At 42.8% G+C, this 20,923-nt stretch overlaps 1 protein-coding gene across 3 annotated transcripts in view; it reads right to left on the bottom strand.

Moving 5' to 3' along the window:
* Positions 1 to 20,923, bottom strand: part of macf1a (microtubule actin crosslinking factor 1a) — a 230,901-nt gene that overhangs the window by 188,318 nt on the left and 21,660 nt on the right. Inside the window, exon 1 of one of the 3 annotated variants that reach the window (XM_082520385.1) lies at positions 17,565 to 19,925. The exons of the other annotated variants lie outside the window; for them this stretch is intronic. Within the exon in view, the coding sequence (XP_082376511.1) occupies positions 17,565 to 17,658 (94 nt within the window). The 5' untranslated portion in view covers positions 17,659 to 19,925. Of the gene's footprint in view, positions 1 to 17,564; positions 19,926 to 20,923 lie in introns of those variants that run through there. 3 annotated transcript variants of the gene reach the window in all.

The raw sequence follows: 20,923 nt of genomic DNA, 5'->3' as shown, positions 1-20,923 counted from the left end.
ACTGAATAGCTACTCAGCATCAGCAGGCACATAAAAGCAAAGGTGGGAATTTAGAAAGTTGGAAGGGTGCATTCCTGGCAAATACAGCTCTGTTTCATGCTTACGGCTATTAATCGTGTGCATAAAATATTCAGAGAACTGAGAAACAGCAGAGTCAGCAGCAGAAACAAACGCCGATGACTGACAGACACTCCAGTGAGGGCCAGCTGCCATAAAACTGAGCTGCCACATCATTACGTATACATCAAAGGAAATGAAGGCTGCTTCTCAAGGGAAGATCAGGATGTGGGTCAAAGCAACAACAAGAAGAATAAAACAGATGTGCATATGAATACATACAGCATGATCGGGGATGCAGACAAGATGCCAGGACAGAAAATACAGGAAGAGAGGTCAATAAACAGCAAAGGGGCAGGAAATGGTGGAAATATGAACCACAAGAAAATATAATTAATGCTGACAAACTAAATTATGTCCAGATGTGAATGCTTTATCTTAGGCACATAGTTTAAAAAGGCAGGATGAACAGCAGTTTAGATTAAGTCGGACAGAAACTGATTTATTTAGTGTGTTGTATGTATGTACATCAGGTCATCGGAAAAACTGGCACAGGTCTCAGATGGCTAACATGAGCTCGAGAAAGCAGACAAATGCTGAGCAGAGGATCATTTACCAACTGCTGGCATCTATAAACATGAAACATAACCAGAGACCATCTGGGGATAAAATGTTTAGAAAGGATTGGACCAGACTGCTGGCATCCATTCTTAAATTTCTGCTCTCATTAAGATGTACTTGCAAAGTTAAAGGATGAACGTCTTTAAAAAGTAAAAAGAGTGAATTATCTGTCATCTTTAATGCCCATCGCATCATCATAAAACTTTATATATCTGCGTGCGGATCTTTTCCCACCCTCGACTTCTGGCTGCCTCTTTAAGAACAGTAAAAGAAAACAGTCCCAACTTCCTCTCTCCTCCTTCCATCATGTTTGTTATTTCAGGAATGTTCTCCCCCCGTTCTGCTGTGTCACTGCTGTCTGGCACAGAAACGCAGAAAAACCTCACGCTAACCAGTTGCCCTCTCTCAGGTGTTTATATTAAATTAAATGCTTCCACCTGAGAGTGCACAGATGAGTGTTTGCACTCAAATAATGTGAAAATATTGTGCGCTTAAAGCAGAAAACGTGGCTCCTGCAGCTCTAAAGCACACACGCAGCTAAAGAGCAGCCTTGAAAAAGATTGTAAGGCAGGACTGTCATAACAGCTGTCCCCTCAGGGCGCCAATCAGCAAACAATGATACACGAGAGCGACTTCGCTCCCTCGTCTCGTTTTACTCGTAGGACTTGAAAGTAACGTTTAAAGTTGTAATGAAACGTGCCTTCGGGATTTCTTGCGCAAACGTGCCGAGCAGACTGGACAATGTACTCATTGTGATGAAACCGTTGCGATTAATCGTAGTTGTATTAGCGCCGGTAAGTCTCATTTTCATCGAGCAAAGCATTTGTTTTTGTGCGGTCTGCAGCACAAATCACTCTGCTGCTAGTTGCGACTTGCACAGTTTCTCATTAAATGTCTGAATAGGTCAATAACACCTTCAGCCAGCCATGTGACAGGTGTAACTGATAGTTTGGAGTGTTATCCTGAGCTGTGCGTCTGCCAAAACATAATGACGACAGAAAAACCTGACAATTCACGACCTGAGAGCACGGCTGCTGGATTAGAGCAAAAGCCACATTTGCAATTATTCCTTCCTCAATGACACAATTATTTAACATAAAAAAGGTTTATGTCCTTTTCATTTAAACAGATTTGTATTAATTATAATTTAACTGGATAATCAAAATAAATAACTGGAACAATCCGGTGAAAGTTTGGCTTTTAGTTTGTCATATTACTGAAAACTGTTGCCAATTATTGATTTTCCTGGCTCAAAATGGGCTTCGGTGGGGTGTTGGGCTCTGTGGGGGAAAAAGTAAAGGCACAAGAGAGATTTATTGCAAAACAGAATGCCGCATATTAACTGCTTTATCTCGATTTTCTCATTTTAATAAATGTCCGAGGCCAAATTTGTGACTTAAATTAAAATGTGATTCATAGCCGAGCCCTATTTGAATCTGTAATTGTGGTACAATCCTCAGGGTCACATGTTTGATGGCTTCTCTTATATCAGCGCTGCTTTTTCTCAATAGCAGAAAAACACTTAATCGCATTCATTTATTGCACAGAAGAAGCTCTTTGTTAAACCTTCACAGTTATCAAATCGTCAAAATTGTCAGATTGATATTATTGAAAAGACAGTTTCATTGTTTACCTTCATAAGCGACAACTGATCAATACGACCAAATATATTTGACGCCTTTTGAGCATCGGTTTTGTTCACATTTGTGTCAAAACATTGCCGGTAGTCCTCTCATTGGAAACTGACACAGTGCACTCAGCTGACCTATTATATTCACATGTTCTCATTGTCCCCCACCCCCACCTCTGAACACCTTCACACCTCTAACAGCCAGCCGCCATCTCCCCTCCCTGCTTCTATCCATGTATTCATCCATACATCCGTTCATCCATCCCCCTTCAGGAATGTCAGATTAAATTCTCAGATTATAATCAAAGAGAGGAAGCAAAGTGAGGGAACGTCGAGGCTGGGGTGGAGGAATGGGCAGAGGGAGGGGTGAGGATTAGCAAAAGAGGGGTGACAGACGGGAAATCCGGTAAGACCTGCTAACGTGGAAGAGAGCAGGAGAGATACCCTCCCCCTCTTATTATCCGTCAGTGTTTGGATGGTGGCATGCTCTAATGCCAAATGAGACCGCTCTGAATCTTAAAGGGGTTGTTTTGGTTCCAAAAACACGATATTTCTATTTCTGTAGACTCTTTCCCCTTTCTCTGAAAACGTTTTATCCTGAATCAACTTTCTGACATATTCCATGCAGATGTGGATTTGTGAGCCATCAGATGATGCAAATGAGTGTACCATAAGGCTGCTAAAAAACACACAAAAAAGAAAAAGATATCAAACTCCACAAAGTCACAATCTGAACTGTGACTACAGAAGAAGAAAGATGTCCACACTGGCCGTCAAACAGAGCAGGGGTCTCCAGCCAGGCAGGTCTTAGGGCTCCGTGGGTGATGTCTGGTGATTAAAGGATGCAAAGACCCTCTGACAGATGGAGCAGGTCACCGAGTGGGGGACGTTTCAGGTCGCACAGAGAGGCACACACAGCACAAATTCATGTGTGCATTTACATGCATAATCTCGCTCTTTCACATGCACCCACCCACACACACAAGCATCCATACTATATGTAAGCAAGTGGCTGCATGAAAAACAGACCTCCAAGGGCACAGCTGTTACTGAACAAGGGCAAGAATCAAAGTCCGAGCTCAAAAGCAGGTATAGGCAGGCAGGTAGTCAGAGTGCAGGTACAAAACACTCCCCACAAATGATCTGTCAGTCAGCATTTTAAACCTTTCTCCTAAAATACGCAGACATAACAAAACTGTGTAGCCTTCATTAAATAAAGCAGCACAGGACCCCGCTGGCATTTAAACTAATGAAACGCCATTTAGAGAGCCTCAAGCCTCGTTATACATCAACAGGCTTCCTGTCGAAACACCAAACAATGCTCAGAGAACAGAGGGGGAATTACATGTTGGTTGGATTGGAAATATAGGAGGTAAAAAAAAATAAGGTGAAGAATTAATCTAAAGCTATGAAGGCATTCAACTGACACACTTTCAGTCTAGAATTAAAATTACACAACACTGCGTGGTATATTTAAAAAGCAAATGATTATGTCAGCTGAAACACAGCAGTAGACACAATCCAAACTGTCCTTGCATCTCTAGGTCTATTCAGTTTCTACTCTCTTCTATGAGATAAAGCAGATTATTTAAGTTAAAATTAGTCAAGCTTCTCATATCTGCAATGGCTAATGATCTGACCCGTCAGGCCCCGGAGCAATCAGCTCTGACTTCAAACTATTCAGGATAAATCCTACAACCAAAGGCACACACACTCAGCAGAATCAATACACTTGTGATCTGATCCTAGCTGGATATGAATAGCAAATGAGAGCATGTCCTTAATGAGGACAGCGCAATGATAATGTTCTTGTGGTCGATGCTGATAAAGTGAGCAAGCGTGCCATTAAAGAGGAAATTATTAATTGGAAACTGATGACACACAACAGTTGATCTATAATATATATTCTATATTGATCATCTGTTATCTGAACAGGGACGGTCCATGTGCTAAAAAGCACTCACTCTGGTGCTAAGAAAGTGAGGCAGTAAATGAAACACACACACCCTGAGTGACAGTCATACTCATCCATGCCCGCAGGATGGTAATTTTAGAGATTCTCAATTAGGAGCAAAGCCTTTTAGGAGAAGTAGCTGGAGCTATACGAGATTAACAACAGCTCTGACTACTGACCTAGTAAAGACAGACAGTGGAGGAAATGAGAAAGGAAAAGACAGTAAGAAAAACAACATGGCGATAAGAAGAGAGAGCGATGGTGATCACTAAAATCTGGGATGAAAGTAAAACATGACAGTACAAAAACAGGATGAACGTGAAAAACAAAAACATGATGTCTGTAAAAGGTAAACTCATGAAAGGACAGAGGGATGGGGGAAGTAAAAGAGAGGAGCGTCTCATGACGATGGTATGATGAGGGGTTTATCAAGGACAGATAAAAATAAGATGATGAATCAGAAGTCTTCACGCTCACAAGACCACACACACACACACACACACACACACACACACACACACACACACACACACCTACCTTTAACTCAGTGTCGCAAAACATTAGCGGTGTGTGTTACTGCAGTGAGAACCAGACCGTTTCACAACTCTGGTCAATTCATTTGAACTGTCCAAAACTACATTTCTCACATTTTCCTTTTTACGTACAGTTTCATTAACCCTAAAGTGACCAGGCGATTTTAGCAAATAAAGTTATCATATTATGTAATTACCAGCCACTTAATTTGGTACACCTTTTCAAGCACTCAATGTTATCTAATCAGCTAATCACATAGCAGGGAATCAGTGCATTTAGGCATGTAGACATGGTCACGTTTAAACTGAGTTTCACAATGGGGAATAAAGGTGATTGATTTCAACGTGATATGGTTGTTGGTGTCAGACAGGTTTCTCCGAGTATTTTAGTACGAACTTGGATTTTCCCCACACAGGGAATAGTGAGAAAATACCCACTAAGCAGCAGTCAGCTAGGAGAAAACACCCTGAGGGCACACTAGAGGTCACAGGAGAATGTGTCCACTGCTTCAAACTGATAAGAAAGAAACAATAACTCCAGTAACCACTCGTTACCATCGAGGTATATAGGAGAGCATCTCTGAGCTGATGGGCCACAGCAGCAGAAGAGCACACTGGGAGCCATTCATGTCTAAGAACAGGAAACTGAGGGGTTCACCAAGTGTGGCAACAGATTGGAGAAATGTTGCCAGACCTGATGAGTCACAATTTCTGCTGTAATACTGGACAGTAGGATCAGAATTTAGCGTAAACAACAAAAGCATGGATCCATCCTCCCTTGTATCAACGATCCAGACTGCTGGTGGTGGTGTAATGGTGTGTGGAATATTTTCTTGGCAAACTCTGAGCCCTTTTTACCAACTGGGCATGAATTAATGTTACAGCCTAGTGAGCATTGTTGGTAAACATGACTATCCCTTTATGAGCACAATGTAAACATCTTTTGATGGCTGGTTCCAGCAGAATAATGTGCCATGTCCCAAAGCTAAAATTAGCTCAAACTGGTTTCTTCTTCATTCAATGACAATGAGCTGCTGTACCCAAATAGCCTCCACAGTCACCAGATCTCAATCTAACAGAGCACATTTGTGATCTGGTGCAATGGGAGATTTGCATCACTGATGTGCACCAATCTGCAGCGACCGTGAGACTCTATCACGTCAACATAGACCAAAGTCTTTGACGAATGTTTCCCACACCTTGTTCAACACCATGAAGACTTAAGGCAAAAGCGGGTCTAACCACCCAGTACTAGCAAGATAACCAATGACATGACCAGTGAGTCAACCAGATCAAGTAACTAAAATCAACAGGCCAAATTTTGCCAAATTTGATTTGTGTTTAAAACAGAAAATAACTAAAGTTGAATGCATTAAAAGAAACACAAATACTTCTTCAAATGTAAAAATCTGGGATAAATGTACTAAAGTTTTCTCTTTGGAAGCCATGATTTAAGAGAGAATTTACAACCCATTATCCACACCACCTTAAAAAATGGTCTCTGTAGAGGTGGGAGGAGGGAAAGGACAATGCTGCTGACACATAAAAAGGCAAGAAGCTTACAGAGGGATTGCTGGGATTTTGAATAGCTCTGCACTAAAAAGAACAGCATTTAAAATAGTGCATCCTGATTGCAGCTCCTGCGGAGGAGTGCAGTGCTGCAGTTCAGTGTTTAATGTGAACGAATCGCAACTGCGGCCGCCATGCTGTCAGAGACATTACGGCAAAGAGGGAGAAGACTGTGGTAATACGACTCAACTCACTTTGATCCATCCCAACAGGATCTGTTAAATAGCCACATTATCTCTCTGAAAGACAATCAGTATTACATTCATCCAGGAATCCAATCAAAGGCCAGGCTACTCCATGATGTCAGTGCCACAATGAATTACATAAGAACCACAGTGAACCCCCTGTAGCTGAGCCCTCTTGGTACAGGCCTTACACTGAAGACATGTGAGAGAATGGACCAGTGCACAGTGACGGGGGTGTCCAGTTTCCTCGCCTCCGCGTTGGCATAGTAAAGTAGATGAATGGGATTAGGGCTCGGGCCCCTGCTGGGGGGCTGTCTGTGTGACATCCCGCCAGGACCAACCAGATTACCCTCACAGCCTCATTTGCATGGCAAATCCTCACACCACCTCGCATGCACGAGCACACACGCAAACGCACACAGTAATGTATGAGGCTAATGGAGCGTGGACTGTAAGCAATACACTGCAACACCATCAACACTGAGAAATAAATGGCCTTAATTCATGGAAATTAGCTCAAATTCATCAGACATTAAAAACAAAACGAATCTATAAATATCTTTGAAAATTGAATGAAAATACTGTTAAACTGCTTGTCTTAGTCAACCAATAGTCCAAAGGTACTAAAATTAAAAATAATTAATAATAAAAGATATACAAGGTCAGGAAAGCTCAAATTCTTCGATGTGAAAAAGGGAAACAAGGAAAGTCTGTTATTCTGTTTTAAACATTAGTATGAAATTCACAGATTATCAAATTGGTGTTCTGTGTGAAGTTTGCGTGTTCTTCCCATGTGTGCGTGGGTTCTCTCTGGCTTCCTCCCACAGTCCAAAGACATGCAGTTAGTGGGGTTAGGTTAACTGGTCATTCTAAATTGCCCATAGGTGTGAATGTGAGCATGAATGGGTTAGCCCTGTGACAGACTGGCAACCAGTCCAGTGTGTACACTCCTTCTCGCCTTATGGTAGCTGGGATAGGAGCCAGCTCCCCTGTGACCCTGATAAAGATAAGAGGGTGGAAGGATGGATGGATGAAATTATTGGGAATTAATTGCTATTCAATCAACTTACTGAGGTTTATCTAGGCTTAAAATCAATCACCCTGTGCACCCAATCATGACTGACCCACATATTTAAAGGTCAAACTTTTTCCAATCTGTGGGTTATGATCAAGTCAGTCACAGAGTGGGAGAATTAGCATTTCTCAAGGTAGGAAACGCAAGCATACGTGTGATGTGTGATGTACCTGCAGTGATTCATGTACGTCACACACTTCATTCTGACTCGGTCCACCTTCCTTTGTTGTGTTTACGGTGTGTGAACCTGTTCCGGTGTGTGTGCGTGTTGCGCAGTCAGCTGAGAGTCACAGGCTGAAGGAATTGGAGCAGATTAAAAGTCACCCTGCCTCTCTCGCGGTCACAAGCCGGGCTTGACACTCAGAGCCGCTCTGCGCGTCCTTTCATCTCACGGGATTTAAACAAAGCGCACACGTCCGACAGGATGGGACTGACAGTTCACACAGTTATTAAGAGTAATGTGTATAAAGTATAAGTTTCTCGCCTCAGTTAATAAAATAAACTTCCTTCTCATCTTAGCAACAAGATACTGTTCTTAGACGAGCTACCGTAGATTACACGCGCACACCAATCTGCAGATTTAAAACACTTTGCTTCCATTGTGCTACAACTGGATGTAAACAGGATTTTTAAAAAACCCACCAGCTACTTAGTTCCTCCGCAGCAGTCCCCATCTAATCTCCCTTTCTAAAAGAAACATTTGTTCAAACTTTTTCATGTTTCAACAACTCGGCATGACTCAAAAAGAAACACCTCTGCTCTAACATTTATTGCCCAAGGCGCTGACGCTTTTCAGACTCTCGCTGAACATATACACGTCAAATCATATCCAGATATCATACAGTGGTTCACTCTGCCGCACATCAGTGTGGCTCCAAATGTCTCATTTTTATTCACCTGCCTACAGCTGGATTTTTACTATGTTTATGCATAAGCCTGATTTTAAGTATCACATCTCCAGAATCAGCCATGTGAAATCATTTCATACCTATATGAAATTTAAGAATAGAGGCACCGCACCTCACATCCCTCTACACTCTTCTCTTTATTATGTTTTATGGTTGTGAAGCCCTTTGAACCTCTACATGTGATAGCGGGCTCTACAAATAAAATCGATCTGACTGACAGGATGATGGAGAGACAAGAGGAGGTATAGATCTACCTTTCAGCTACCAGAAGCTTCCTGCCCACTCTAGATAATTAACAAGGGGGGCGCAAAGGAGAAGATGATGAAGATTAAGAAGAAACTATAAGCCTTGTGTATAAGGTGATAGATATGAACAGACATCAAGAGGATGACACAGGAAGGGGAAAAAAAAAAGAGCAGGAAAAGACATGAAGGAGAGAAGTGGCATCAACTGCTTAGCCCTGCCAACTGAATTAGCGCTAAAACTAAATGTCTGCATTTCCCAAAAGACAAATCAGATAGTGGGGGCGGAGAAATAAAGATACAAAGGTGACGGATTAAAGAGGAAAAACGAGAGGAAGGATTCAGTGTATGCTTCACAGAGATGATGAACTATAGGGGACAGAGCTGCAGGACCAGCTGTGTGTGCGTCTCAGCCCCAGTGCAGCAGTGTGCAATCGATGCACGCTAACCGCTGTCCCCTATATTGCTTTTAGAGCAGCCACCATGATTTATTCATTAACCGCTTCTCTCCCATCTCACTTCATCTCGACATCTCTGCTGCGTCTTACAGCCCTCGTGTTCTTCTAGCAAAAAGAAGCATCCAGGAACAGAGAAGACACAAGGCTTCATTCACAAAAAGCTTGCTAAATTTGAAAAACAGCAGAATCTCCAAACAAAACCAGCTTCAGAGGAAACACCTGGTGACAAGTGAGACAGCCACAGCCCTGCTGCAGTCTGCGCAGCGTAAATATCTCTTATGTCCCTTCTGCTCGTTATTTCCAGCCAAGCTGTGGGGGGTTAGAAAGGCTCTCCATCTTAAAGTGGAAGGGTGAACGTATCCACTGCTGACAGCGTTTCTGAAAAATGCTTGCCAAGTGAGGACTGAAGGTCAACACAGAGAGAAAAGATGACTTTTTAAATTACACCAGCTGCGAGCAGACACAGTCTGAGCCAGGACGTGACCGTGTGTGTGAGATTGCGTCTCACAGAGGTCAAAGCAGCAGCAGCACTGGTTTCCTCTGTCCGTTTCCTTTTGGGGGATCTTTTTCTAGATTATTTTGAGAATTTTTATGTCTTTGGCTGAAACACAGCATTTCTGTCCCTGGACAGGAAAGGTTGGAAAGCACGCTTTGCCAATCAGGGCATCTGCATCCATGTGCTTCCCTAACCTCTTGGTTGCTTTTTGCAGCCTTTTTACCAATTCAACCCACACACACGCCTTGATATCATGCAAGGCAACATCTACTGGTATTCCTGACCCATTTTTCCCCCCCATCAAGTTAGTGTGCACGCTGACACAGAGCAGCCAGAGATTCCTCCCCCCACTTTTCTGTGATTACACCGAGCGCCCAGGAAGCAGCCGACAGAGATGGGATGCACATCGCTCTACTATATCAGAGCAAAAACTACGAGAGCTTTGACAACCGCCACGCAACCCCGGAGAAAGGTTTTCAGAGATGTGCCACACAGCCTTCCCTGTCTGTCATGAATACAGGCCCTGTGTGCTGCTAAGAGAGACGGCCACTGTTACCACACAAATATGCCCACATTTATGCATCAACGCAAATATTTCACACTCGCTAGCTGCTCCCCTCACGACTATTCAACTCGATTTCCTCCCCTAACGCACAATCACAATGAACCTCATTGATTATTTGACTAGAAATCAGCTGGGTGCTGGTTATGTAAGAACCCCGAGGGGAGAACTGCTGCAAACAGTAAGAAAAGAGGGGATTTAAAAAAAAAAAAAAAAAAAGGTGGAAAAACACGAAGAACGGGGAGGAGAGACGTCACTGTGGCAGATTTATTGCATGCGAATAGAAAATGTGGAGAATGCAGGAGAGACTGAGTGCCAGAGGGATCACATTTTGACACTGCAGTATTTTTCTTTCAGCAGCTTCACTAAAACGCCGTTATTATTGTGTTTATGTTATACACTCATTTTTTTTGCATGCGCTTACTGTAAATATGATACTACTAAAGCTACAAAGAAGAATCGTTCCCTCCAAGTTTTGCATGTTACTATAAAAGGGACTGAAAAACAGAAGAAGTGCATGGTTTTATCGCTTAATTACTTTTGCTGCCACTGATATGCCTGGAATTTATCTCCTCTGGTGCTGGATTTCATTTCCGTTTTCCTTCATATTCTCTTCTTAATTTATGTGCTTTAATATTCTTCAAAGCATCCTAAATGTTCCCTCAGTTATGAGCATCCAAAAGATTGCAGAGTGTAAACAGTTTCCCACATTTCTGAGGTTCAACCTCACTGCATTAACAACAACACAGCGGGGCAGAAAGGCCCAGGAGATGTCCCCGAAGCCCCCCTCCACCCGGCCTCCCTTCGCTCTCCATCTGCAGTTAGCAGTGCAGGCTTTCTAGCTCGGCCAGCGTTTGGTTCTGCCTGCCGCAGCTCTGGCAGCGCTTGGTTTTCCTGCCGACACGATCAGGTGCTGCTGGAGAATGTGACTAAACAGGAAGTAATGTGGGAAAGGATGGGAGGGTGGAGCAGAGAGGGGAGGAGGCGGGGAAAGAGAAAGAACAGAAGGATAGAGACAGAGCAGAATAATTAGGAGGTAATGAAATAAGCAAGTGAGAATGCGAGGAAAAGGCAGACAAGGAGGAGGCTGAATGCGAGACGGGAGAAGGAAAAAAAAAAATCAATACCAAGAAGAGCAGAGCAGCCACGAGATGTTTAATATTAAAATGTGAAGAAAAGCTGCTTTAGTGCAGCAGAGTAATTGATGATCTGGTTAGGGCACAGTAAGATCTGAAGGACGGAGACTGTGCTCAATGACTGAGAGAAACAAGAGAGAATTGAAGGAGGACAAAGAGGAGGAGGAGGTTGTGTTCTTGGGGGCAGAGATCTACTGTGAGAGGAGACCAGGACTGAGGGAGCTGGAAAGCAAAAACTAGGCCACATGGAAAAATCCAGCTGCAATGATCCAACTCTGGGACCAGCGCATAGCTCCCATGTCTGCCTCTCCTCCTGTCTGCCTCTCCTCCTGTCTATCTGTCCATCATCTGTGGTCTTCTGTTAAACTGCTCTGTCCTTCTTCCTCTCCTGAGACTGCAGCTGTTTGTCTCCATCTCTATGTTTTTGACTGCTTTTCCTCTCTTGCTTCTCTAATGGATCCTGTACTTCCTCCAGTGTCAGAGATCAATCGTCTAATTACCAGTCCGCGGAAGTAAAGAATAATTTTCCTCTGACTTTTTCCACAGTCTAATCTCGACATTTCAAACTCTGATTTTACCTTAAATGGGATCACATTATTCCAGGAGCAGAACATTTCTCTGAGAGGCACAGAGAAAGCAAACAGACCGAGCTGATGGCATATTCAAAGCAGGAACAGATACAGTTTAATAGGATTCACAAGATGGCAAAGCACATGTGTGTGGAGGAGTAGAGAGGGCGGCACTAAGAGAGATCTGGAAAGAAGGGAAGAGCTGCCCCAACACTTCCTGAACTCAATGAAAATGTAGGACGTCAGCAAACACTCAACTCCAAACCCTTCCTGTTACTCTGTGCACTTCCTGTGTCTTTCTGTCTAAGCCCTTGACCTGTGTAAGAATGAAGCCAGACTACATGACCAGGGATGGAAATACTGTAATTTTACAGGCTCCAGTGGGGCTGGGTAATAAGTCACTATTATTACATCCAATTTTGTTTTATAGTGTTTGAAAATTGTGTCGTCCAGACTAATCATTTCAAGCAAAAAGTGCTTTAAACTTTGGTGCTTTGTTTTATTTATTTTTCAATTAAAGGCACCGACTATAGCACCATATCCAAATTTCACTGCCCCAGCTATATACAGAGCAATCTTTCTATGCACAGTCACAGTCAAGAAGTCCATTTAGAAACAGGAAAATGAAGAAAAATGCTTGTGAATTTGTATATTATCAACTTTCTTGTGCTTTATATGACTTAATATTGCAGTAATATTAGTATCATATTACTTGGTCTTTCAGTATTGATCAATGTTGCCACATTTAGCTCAGGAAAATGAGCACTTTTCACACACATATTGAGGTAGCAACATGTATCCTGAAGAGCAGGGAATATGGTTTATATATGTGAATAGGTCACATAAAAAGGAGAAATCCTGAGCTTTTGGGGAGTGAAAGGCTGCTACATTTGTTGACAAAATTCATCACCTTTGATTTCTCTTGTGTGAATGTCAGCGCTGATGACATTTAGAAAAGAAAAAAAAAGTATCAGTGAACTCGTGTGTGACCCTGCATGACTTACAAACAGTACAGTAAAACATTAATCCTGAGGGGTGGAAAAATGACACTGAATGTTTGCTTCTCTACCACACGCACACAAACACAGAGGGCAGCAGTAGCACTGAGCTGCCAGAAGTTGGCACTGCCTGTAGACGGATGAATTAGAGGTGGTAAGTATACAGTACAGAGCGGATATCGTGATAGACGCAGAGGACCACACACACTCGACATATTACATAAAAGCCTTAATGTGGAAAAACATGGAGTTTATCTACACAAAAGCAGCATCTGAATTGAATTTTAAGTAGATTTGTAGGTCAGAAACACACATTTCCTACCATCTATATTTAAGTCAGCGGGTTTCCTGACAATCTTCTTCTTCTAAGCTCTGAAATTGTTCTGCTTCCTTCCAGGTTTCCTGGCTTATATTCGGCTCTGAAAGGATTTTCGTGACACTCTACCTGACCCGTCATGTTTTAATGAACACTTTTTGCTTTTAAGCTGCTCTTAAGCTTACATAAGTGTTATTATACATGTCTAATTAGGATTATTAGAGTGAAAAAAAAAGCAGAGAAGCAGAAATCCATAGAGTGCTGCTTCATATGTGGTAATTACAGAGCTATTTGAGTAAACATAATGCTCAAATGTTGGTGTCAATGTGCCTGAAACCATCTGCTTTGCCACTGACTCACAGTACGTCTATGAGTGTTTCTGAGTGTTCCAGTATTTTTCCATGTATGACCTTGTCACTCTTGCTTTAGATATCCTGTCATTGTTACACAGCAGTTACACTCATGGCTGCGAACACAAATGCCAAGAAAAATACAAACACACACAAACACCGCACCCGCTGCCTGTGAATGATTTAAACCCTATCACATGTCGACCTCCAGTTTTAGTGACGTGATGCTACAGCGAGCAGGACGCCAAGTTCCCATTTCTCCCTATATAGCTCTGAGTGACTCAGTCACAGGTGACAGAGTAACGAACACTTACATACATACGGGAACGCTGTTTACAGGATCAGCAGATCATAGAAACCACTATAATCCCAGCTATCAGGGGACAGAGGGGAACAGGCAGGACAATGCATGACAACGTAAAAGGGTAAATGACAGGGGGAAACTTGATATCGCTCAAGACAGTAGACATGCTGACACCTCAAAGAGCAAAACGTGATTAGGCAGTGACACACAGCAGCAGGAGCAGCAGCACAGGTCCTATTGTGGTGGAGTGAGTGCAGAGGACACAGGGTTTAGCCTATAGGGTTACAGCCTCATTATAGCACTGATGAGGGAGGCGAGCTGGGACTGCGACGCTTGGAAGGGTTGAAAACCTGCAGCCTCACAGGGCCAGAAAACAGACCTCAGTCTAACAGGAGTGCTATAACCCAGAAACAGGTCGAAAACGTCCACATTACTACAGTACCGCGATCCCCACGTGGAGCTGTTGTGTTTAGAGATTGTTTGTGGAGTGGAGTGAATATATATCAGAATAATAGAGACTATGTGTACTGTGATTAACATTATCAACTTATCAAGTGTGTGGCAAAATGTTTTTGAACCTGATGCTCACATTCTCTGTCAGGACTGCACTCCCTGTTTATGTAGCGTTTGAAACCAACACTCAGGACAAGCACACTTGGCATCACTGGACTTTTTGTTATTAGGAGAAAAACGATTCTGAAACCAGGAGCAGTGCAGTAAAACCATGATAGCAATGCTGGCTAAGGGCAGCCCTGTAAGATAAGGCATCCAAGTGGAAACAGAGAGCGTAACAAACTGTATCAATACCAATTTCTGTTACTGTACCTGTGGGAAATTACAACGCATCTACATGGAGACAACGTGTTAGGCACACCTCAGTGCACCTGCACATTTATCCTCTGGCTGTTCCGGTTTATCACTAGCGCTGATTGGCTGCAGAGGGTCACCTGCATGAATATAAAGTAAGGGTGTGTGTGTGTGTGTGTGGGGGGGGGGGTCTCTCTCCTCCATCAACACTAGCTGCACAGTTCTCCACACGTGCTTTTGCCTCTTTTTGCTTTGTTTTGTTTAATAACATTAATCGAGGTGATGGGCGTGAATGTGATGGCTAACTATTTTGCATTAATAAAATGTTTTGCAGCATTAAATGCATCAACTGATCATGGCTGCAGGAATAGCAGCCAAACAAAAAACAAAAAAAACCTCCAAATTATGCAAAGCTGCTTTGCTTGTATCAAAATAAGAGCATAAACAGTTTTTCAAGGAAATATTAAAATTCAGATGTTTTGCTTTGCAGCTTCTGGATTTCTACACACAGCATAGCTGGAGTGATCCTCTCACTGATGAAGGAGGTGAGCTGAGATCGTGCTTGTGCAGATACTAATTAAACATCCTGGACTTTACCTCTACATTTACCAAAACAGCTCCCAGGTCACTGCTTGCTCCTGTCAGATAAAGGGCTAACAGCAGGCATGTGGTTATATCAATACCACATTTGGAGGGGACTGACATATGATGGAGCTGTTGGGCTATTATGCATTGATATTTCCAATGGGGGGGAAAGAGCCCTCAGAGACCCACGTTCAGCTCCACTTTAATCAATGTGCTCACGTTCCCTTCCTTTTAATCTCACATAATAATAATAATAATAATAATGGGTTGGATTTATATAGCGCTTTTCAAGGCACCCAAAGCGCTTTACAATACCACTATTCATTCACTCTCGCATTCACTCACTGGTGGAGGCAGCTACGGTTGTAGCCACAGCTGCCCTGGGGCAGACTGACAGAAGCGAGGCTGCCATATCGCGCCATCGGCCCCTCTGGCCAACACCAGTAGGCAAGTAGGGTAAAGTGTCTTGCCCAAGGACACAATGACCAGGACAGAGAGCCCAGGGATCGAACCAGGCTCTCTGTCCTGGTTACAGATGCGATTCCCAACCCCCTGAGCCACGGTCGCCACGGTCCCATTCACATGGGAAAAAAAACAGCTCTGATGCACCTTATTTGTTTATCAAAGTAAAGCCATCCTGCTCGCAGATAAAACTGGACGACGGCTGCGATCAACGTGAAGCACTTAAACGGAGAGCAATTGCTCTCTTCAGGATGAGAAATGGACTGTCGAATCCATCCCGAATGAACTGTTCTCTGTGAGTGAGAGCGAGGCAGATTTAATAGAAGCCCCATTGGCTCCCGAGGAAGTCTAACACCTATAATATGTGGATTTATTTTAGCACTAAAGCAGCCATTAATGCCAGACAGAAAAACAGAAAACCCTGCGCATATATAAAATATAACACTAAGAAAGTTAAGCTGTTCTAAGCAGTTTGAGTTATAAGTGGGTTTTGTTGAACAATATAGTCTGAGTGCTAGAAAGGCTAAAAATAATAATATACATGTGCAAACTAAATGTAACTGAATTTTCTGCTTTTTATTGCATGATATGAGCCTGAATGAGTGCATCTACAAGAAAGAAAGACCAATATTTGCAGCAAAGCTTCACTGATGTGTCGTTTACAAGAGGAGACGGTTACATATTATGGCTCAAGTAGATAAAGTCTGCATATTTCCTTCTGTAGACAGGTTATTGCACGGAGTGAGAGATAAGTTAAGCAAAGTGTTGGCATAGAAAAGATATTGCAAACTGTTAGTGAAACCTCCCAAAGGGCTTCTTTCTTTGTGCTTAGACAGGTGTGTTGAACACATACTTTATGTTGGAGGCTCGGATACGAAACTCCTCATCTCAACCTCCCTCCTCCTCTCACATATTTGACAGCAGCACATGGAGGCTATGTCCCAAACCCAGAGGAGTTTAGTTTCATTATAACAATCAATAATTCAAAACCACCTCCTTTTCATCAGTGCCAGCATCACAGATGTGACCCAAGTCTATTGGCTGTCTGCATCCCCATTCTGTCCCTCTGTAACGCGCACACACACACACACACACACACCTCCTCCCAACAGTCAAGTTCAGCAGAGGCATTCATTTTTAAAGCGCCCCTGTCACCGGTATTATAAAATAGCAAGTCTCAGCCCTGGTTGTAAGACCTCTGCTGCAGGGCAGACACACATACACACACAGAAAAATAAATATAATGATTGTTTTCTTCACCTTAAAGTGTTTTAAAGCCACATCACAGCAAACTCAAACCATCCCAGTGCCCTGCACAGCAGCAGCTTTGATATTTACAGGCTAAACAGCAAACAAGGCGAAACCCGAGGCCATGTGGGGAAAACTCCTTACAGGAGTGGGCTGGGAGAACTTCATAAAACTGCTTCCTCTGGTGTCTCAAAAGCACACAAGTGGATTAGGAGGGAGTCAGGGCATGCACTGTGGAGGCCAACAATGTGGCAAGGCTAGAAGTCCTGCTTTGCTTATCCAAAATACAAGGAAAAAATCCAGATTATGAAACTGGCAGAGTGGTGCTGGCTGCGTGCCTAAAAACCCACTTACACTTTCAGACATAATCTCGGAGTTTCTTTCATCATTTTCCCTTTCATTCCCTGACAATACAAACAAACGCCTTAACTATTCCCCGTGGGATAGCTTTTTTTCATATTATCCTCTTGCATCCTGCTGAAGATCTCTGTACATTTACCTTTATATCTCTCCAGCACATCTTCATACGCCTGGGCGAACTCCTTCTCCTGTGAGTGGTTTGAAGGCAGCAGACCCGGTACGAAACCGGCCATGGTGGCTCACAAGCCGGCTTGTGAAGAAGATAAGGGTCGGCCTGCGGACTACCGCAGTAACCCGTTCCGCTGGTGTTGCTGCTGCTTCTGCTGCCCGTCCGGACCCCAGCTCCGGCTCCCTGTGCTTCCTTCTCCCTCCTCCGGTGTCCAATACAAACACCACGGTGCGTGAAACTAGTGAATATGATGCATTGGCGCACACCAAAAGCCCCGCAGCTCACTTTTGGAGCGCGGTTAGATAATCCTCAGGGACACTTGAGAGAATATAAAGGACAACAAAAAGCCTCAGTGAGCGTCTATCTGTGAAAATCTACTAAAATGAAGGTTACATAAACGCTATCTATCCATGACAGCCGTCAGTGTACGTGTGGGTGCGGGGCCACACGGTCGCATCGCTCGGTGCGTTTCCTCCAGCCAGTCCCTCCTTAAATATCGCCTTCCACCCGGTGACTGCTGCTTCTTGTGCCTCCTGTGCGTGTGTGTGAGAGAGAGAGAGGGAGGGAGGGAGTATATCCTAGTGACGGGAGGGGGCCGTGTGTCTCTTTCCGTCCGGAGCTCCAAACCAAACCGTATCCGGGCTCGGGCTTTCTATCCGAGGCTGAGTCGGCAGCGTTCTGTGGATCCGAAAAGAGTCGGGCGAGCTCCCAGCATGCTTCCCAGTCGTAATGGCTGCTTCTGTCCGAGGCTTTGCGGCCCCTGGGTCCGTGTGAATGTGTGTGCGTGTGTCTCTCTCCCTCCTATGCTCAGGTTTCTCGGTCCTTCCTGCAGTGGCTGTCTTCCATCCCTCTCTACCGGCCGCGCCAGGAACCTCCGCCACAGGAATTTGTAGAGCCGGGGAAGAGCTAGCTAGCCTAGCTGAACAGGTGGAAAATGGAGCTGGAGCGCCCTCAGACGGAGGTAGTGGCTCAGTGACAAATCTTGTTCAGGTGTTTTAAAATATTGTTTATCATTTCCCACTGTGACGGATATTAAACCAGCTTACTAAAGCAATAACCCCCTGATTGAAAACTACATGTAGCATGCTAACACTTAACGTTATTTTCCGTTAAACTGCTGAACTGAAAATCTATACCAGGGATGTCAAACTCATTTTGTATCGTGGGCCACATACAACCCCAGACTAAATACATTTAACCCCCATTTAATGTGATTAAAGTGGAATTTCTTCTTTTTTCATTTTTACTCCAAGATGAAGAAATTCTGCTTCAGTAAATGAAAGAAATTTGTCGGCACAATTAACTAATGTGTAAAATAACAGAAAGTTCTAGTACTTTGTTATTTTAGTACCTCATTGCCCAGGAGAGTAATTCACATTTATTCACATAGCGGAAAAAACAGGACATTTTCTCCATTTTAATTCTTATTGTTTATCTATTTACTTTGGTGTGCCATGAAGAGCCATGGTGGCAGTCTTTATATGTAGGAAAAAGCTGTAAAACCAATGCAAATACAGTTAAAAGTAAAAAATCTATGAGCTCATTCACAATTTCCAAAATAGTTCAGCGGGCTCCATCGTCTTCGGTGGGCCGATTCTGGCCCCTGGGCCTTATGTTTGACACTTGTGACTAATTAAATTTGTCAGTTTTTAACATTTTTTGTTTGTTTTGCAAAAGGCACGTACATGTTAAAGTCCCCCACAACTCAAGAGAAGTCCTTTTGTAATTTTATGTCTCTCTCTGTTAATTTTTCAGCATAACTTTGAACTTTGTTTGAGTCATTTTGTATATTTTAGAAATCTTTTTTTGTCTTTTTGGTGGTTTTAATTTTTCCTTCAATAGTCATATTTTATTTCTGTTCCTTGTTTTGAACCATTTTTTGTTTCCTTTTGGCTGTAGTTTTCCCCCCAGTTATTTTGTGTTTCTTTGTGATTGCTTTGAGCTTACTTTCAGAAGTCATCCTTCTCTGTGTAATCATTTTAATTCTCTATAGGTGGTTTTTTCAGTTTTAACCTTTTTGAGATGCATCTCACAAGCATATAAATCGTTGTTTTCAGACTGTCATATTTGAATCACTTCAGTCTGTTTGTCATTTGTGTCTTTTTGCAGTTCCCTGATTTCACCCCCATAAGCTAATATTAACAGAAGGTCTGTCTCAAAAGCTCCCTGATCCCTTGTGGTCCCTGCAGGCTTGTTAAGTCATTTTTCTACAATTGTCAACCCCCAACTAATTGATCATGCATGAGGATTTGCAACCACATTGCATTTTTGCCATGGCAGGTAGTCACTGTAGTAACAAGTAGACGCATTTTGATTTATTATTTCTGAAAAATTCTGCAAACAACTTGTAAAACACACTAAATAAACTCAAGAATGTTTAAAGGAGTGGACTGAATGAATGGAGCACAGTGCAATCTAAAGGCTAAGTAAACATACAAAACCAGGAGCTCTGGCGAAATAATAAAATTTTAAACAACACCTTGTTAACAAGCTTTTAAACCAAAACTTATAAGCTTCTCCAGACACAGGAAACAGTAAAACTAGGCGATTATATTTAATTGAAAAACAGGCACATCTTATTGTTCTGTATTTGACGCCATTAAATATGTATTTTATGTTAAGTAATCTGTGTGTCTGCCCTGTCCTGCTGTGGATAATCTCTCAATAACAGTAAGGTCACAGTCCATAAAGCAGCATCATTGGTGCAGAGATTATGTCATTTAATCCCACAAAGACACATAAAGATAACCTTTATGTAAATCACAATACCATCTCCATTCTGTCAGAAGAAAAACATACATTTATGTGGTTGGAAACTAGAGTCCACAGAGTAAAAGAGGTGGAGATGGCAAGAGTGGAGGCAGGTGTAGATTGTAGATGTCTGTCTGAAGTCAATATTAGATCGAAACACAAATAAAAGATGCATGAGTGGCCCCACAAGGCAGATGACCAGTGACTGGGAAATCAAGAGCCAGATACATAAAAGGGCAGGAATGCAGCATATTTCCACTCATGTCTGCAGCCATGAATGGAAAGTAAATCACATAAAAAACTGTGTTTACACCACCAGGTTATTCAGATGGCAATGAGAGGAACAGCAAAGAAGCTTACATTCACTGAATGTGAAATTCAGAGCTTTGCTGCTGGAGCTGTTGGTGGTCTCAGTTATTACTTACAGGAATAAAGTCAACAGGAGAGTGGATAACACAGAAGCAGGGCAGCCATACTTATGCACAAATAAATAGAAATTAAAATATCAGCATTATTGTTGATAAGTTCAGTATGCACATCATTAATTTACGATGCAGCCTGTGAATATAATGCATTTA

The sequence above is a fragment of the Aulonocara stuartgranti genome, assembly GCF_965226115.1.
Source record: "Aulonocara stuartgranti genome assembly, chromosome: 22".
In the NCBI taxonomy this organism is placed as follows: Eukaryota; Metazoa; Chordata; class Actinopteri; order Cichliformes; family Cichlidae; genus Aulonocara; species Aulonocara stuartgranti.
This window is presented reverse-complemented; position numbering and strand designations above follow the sequence as displayed.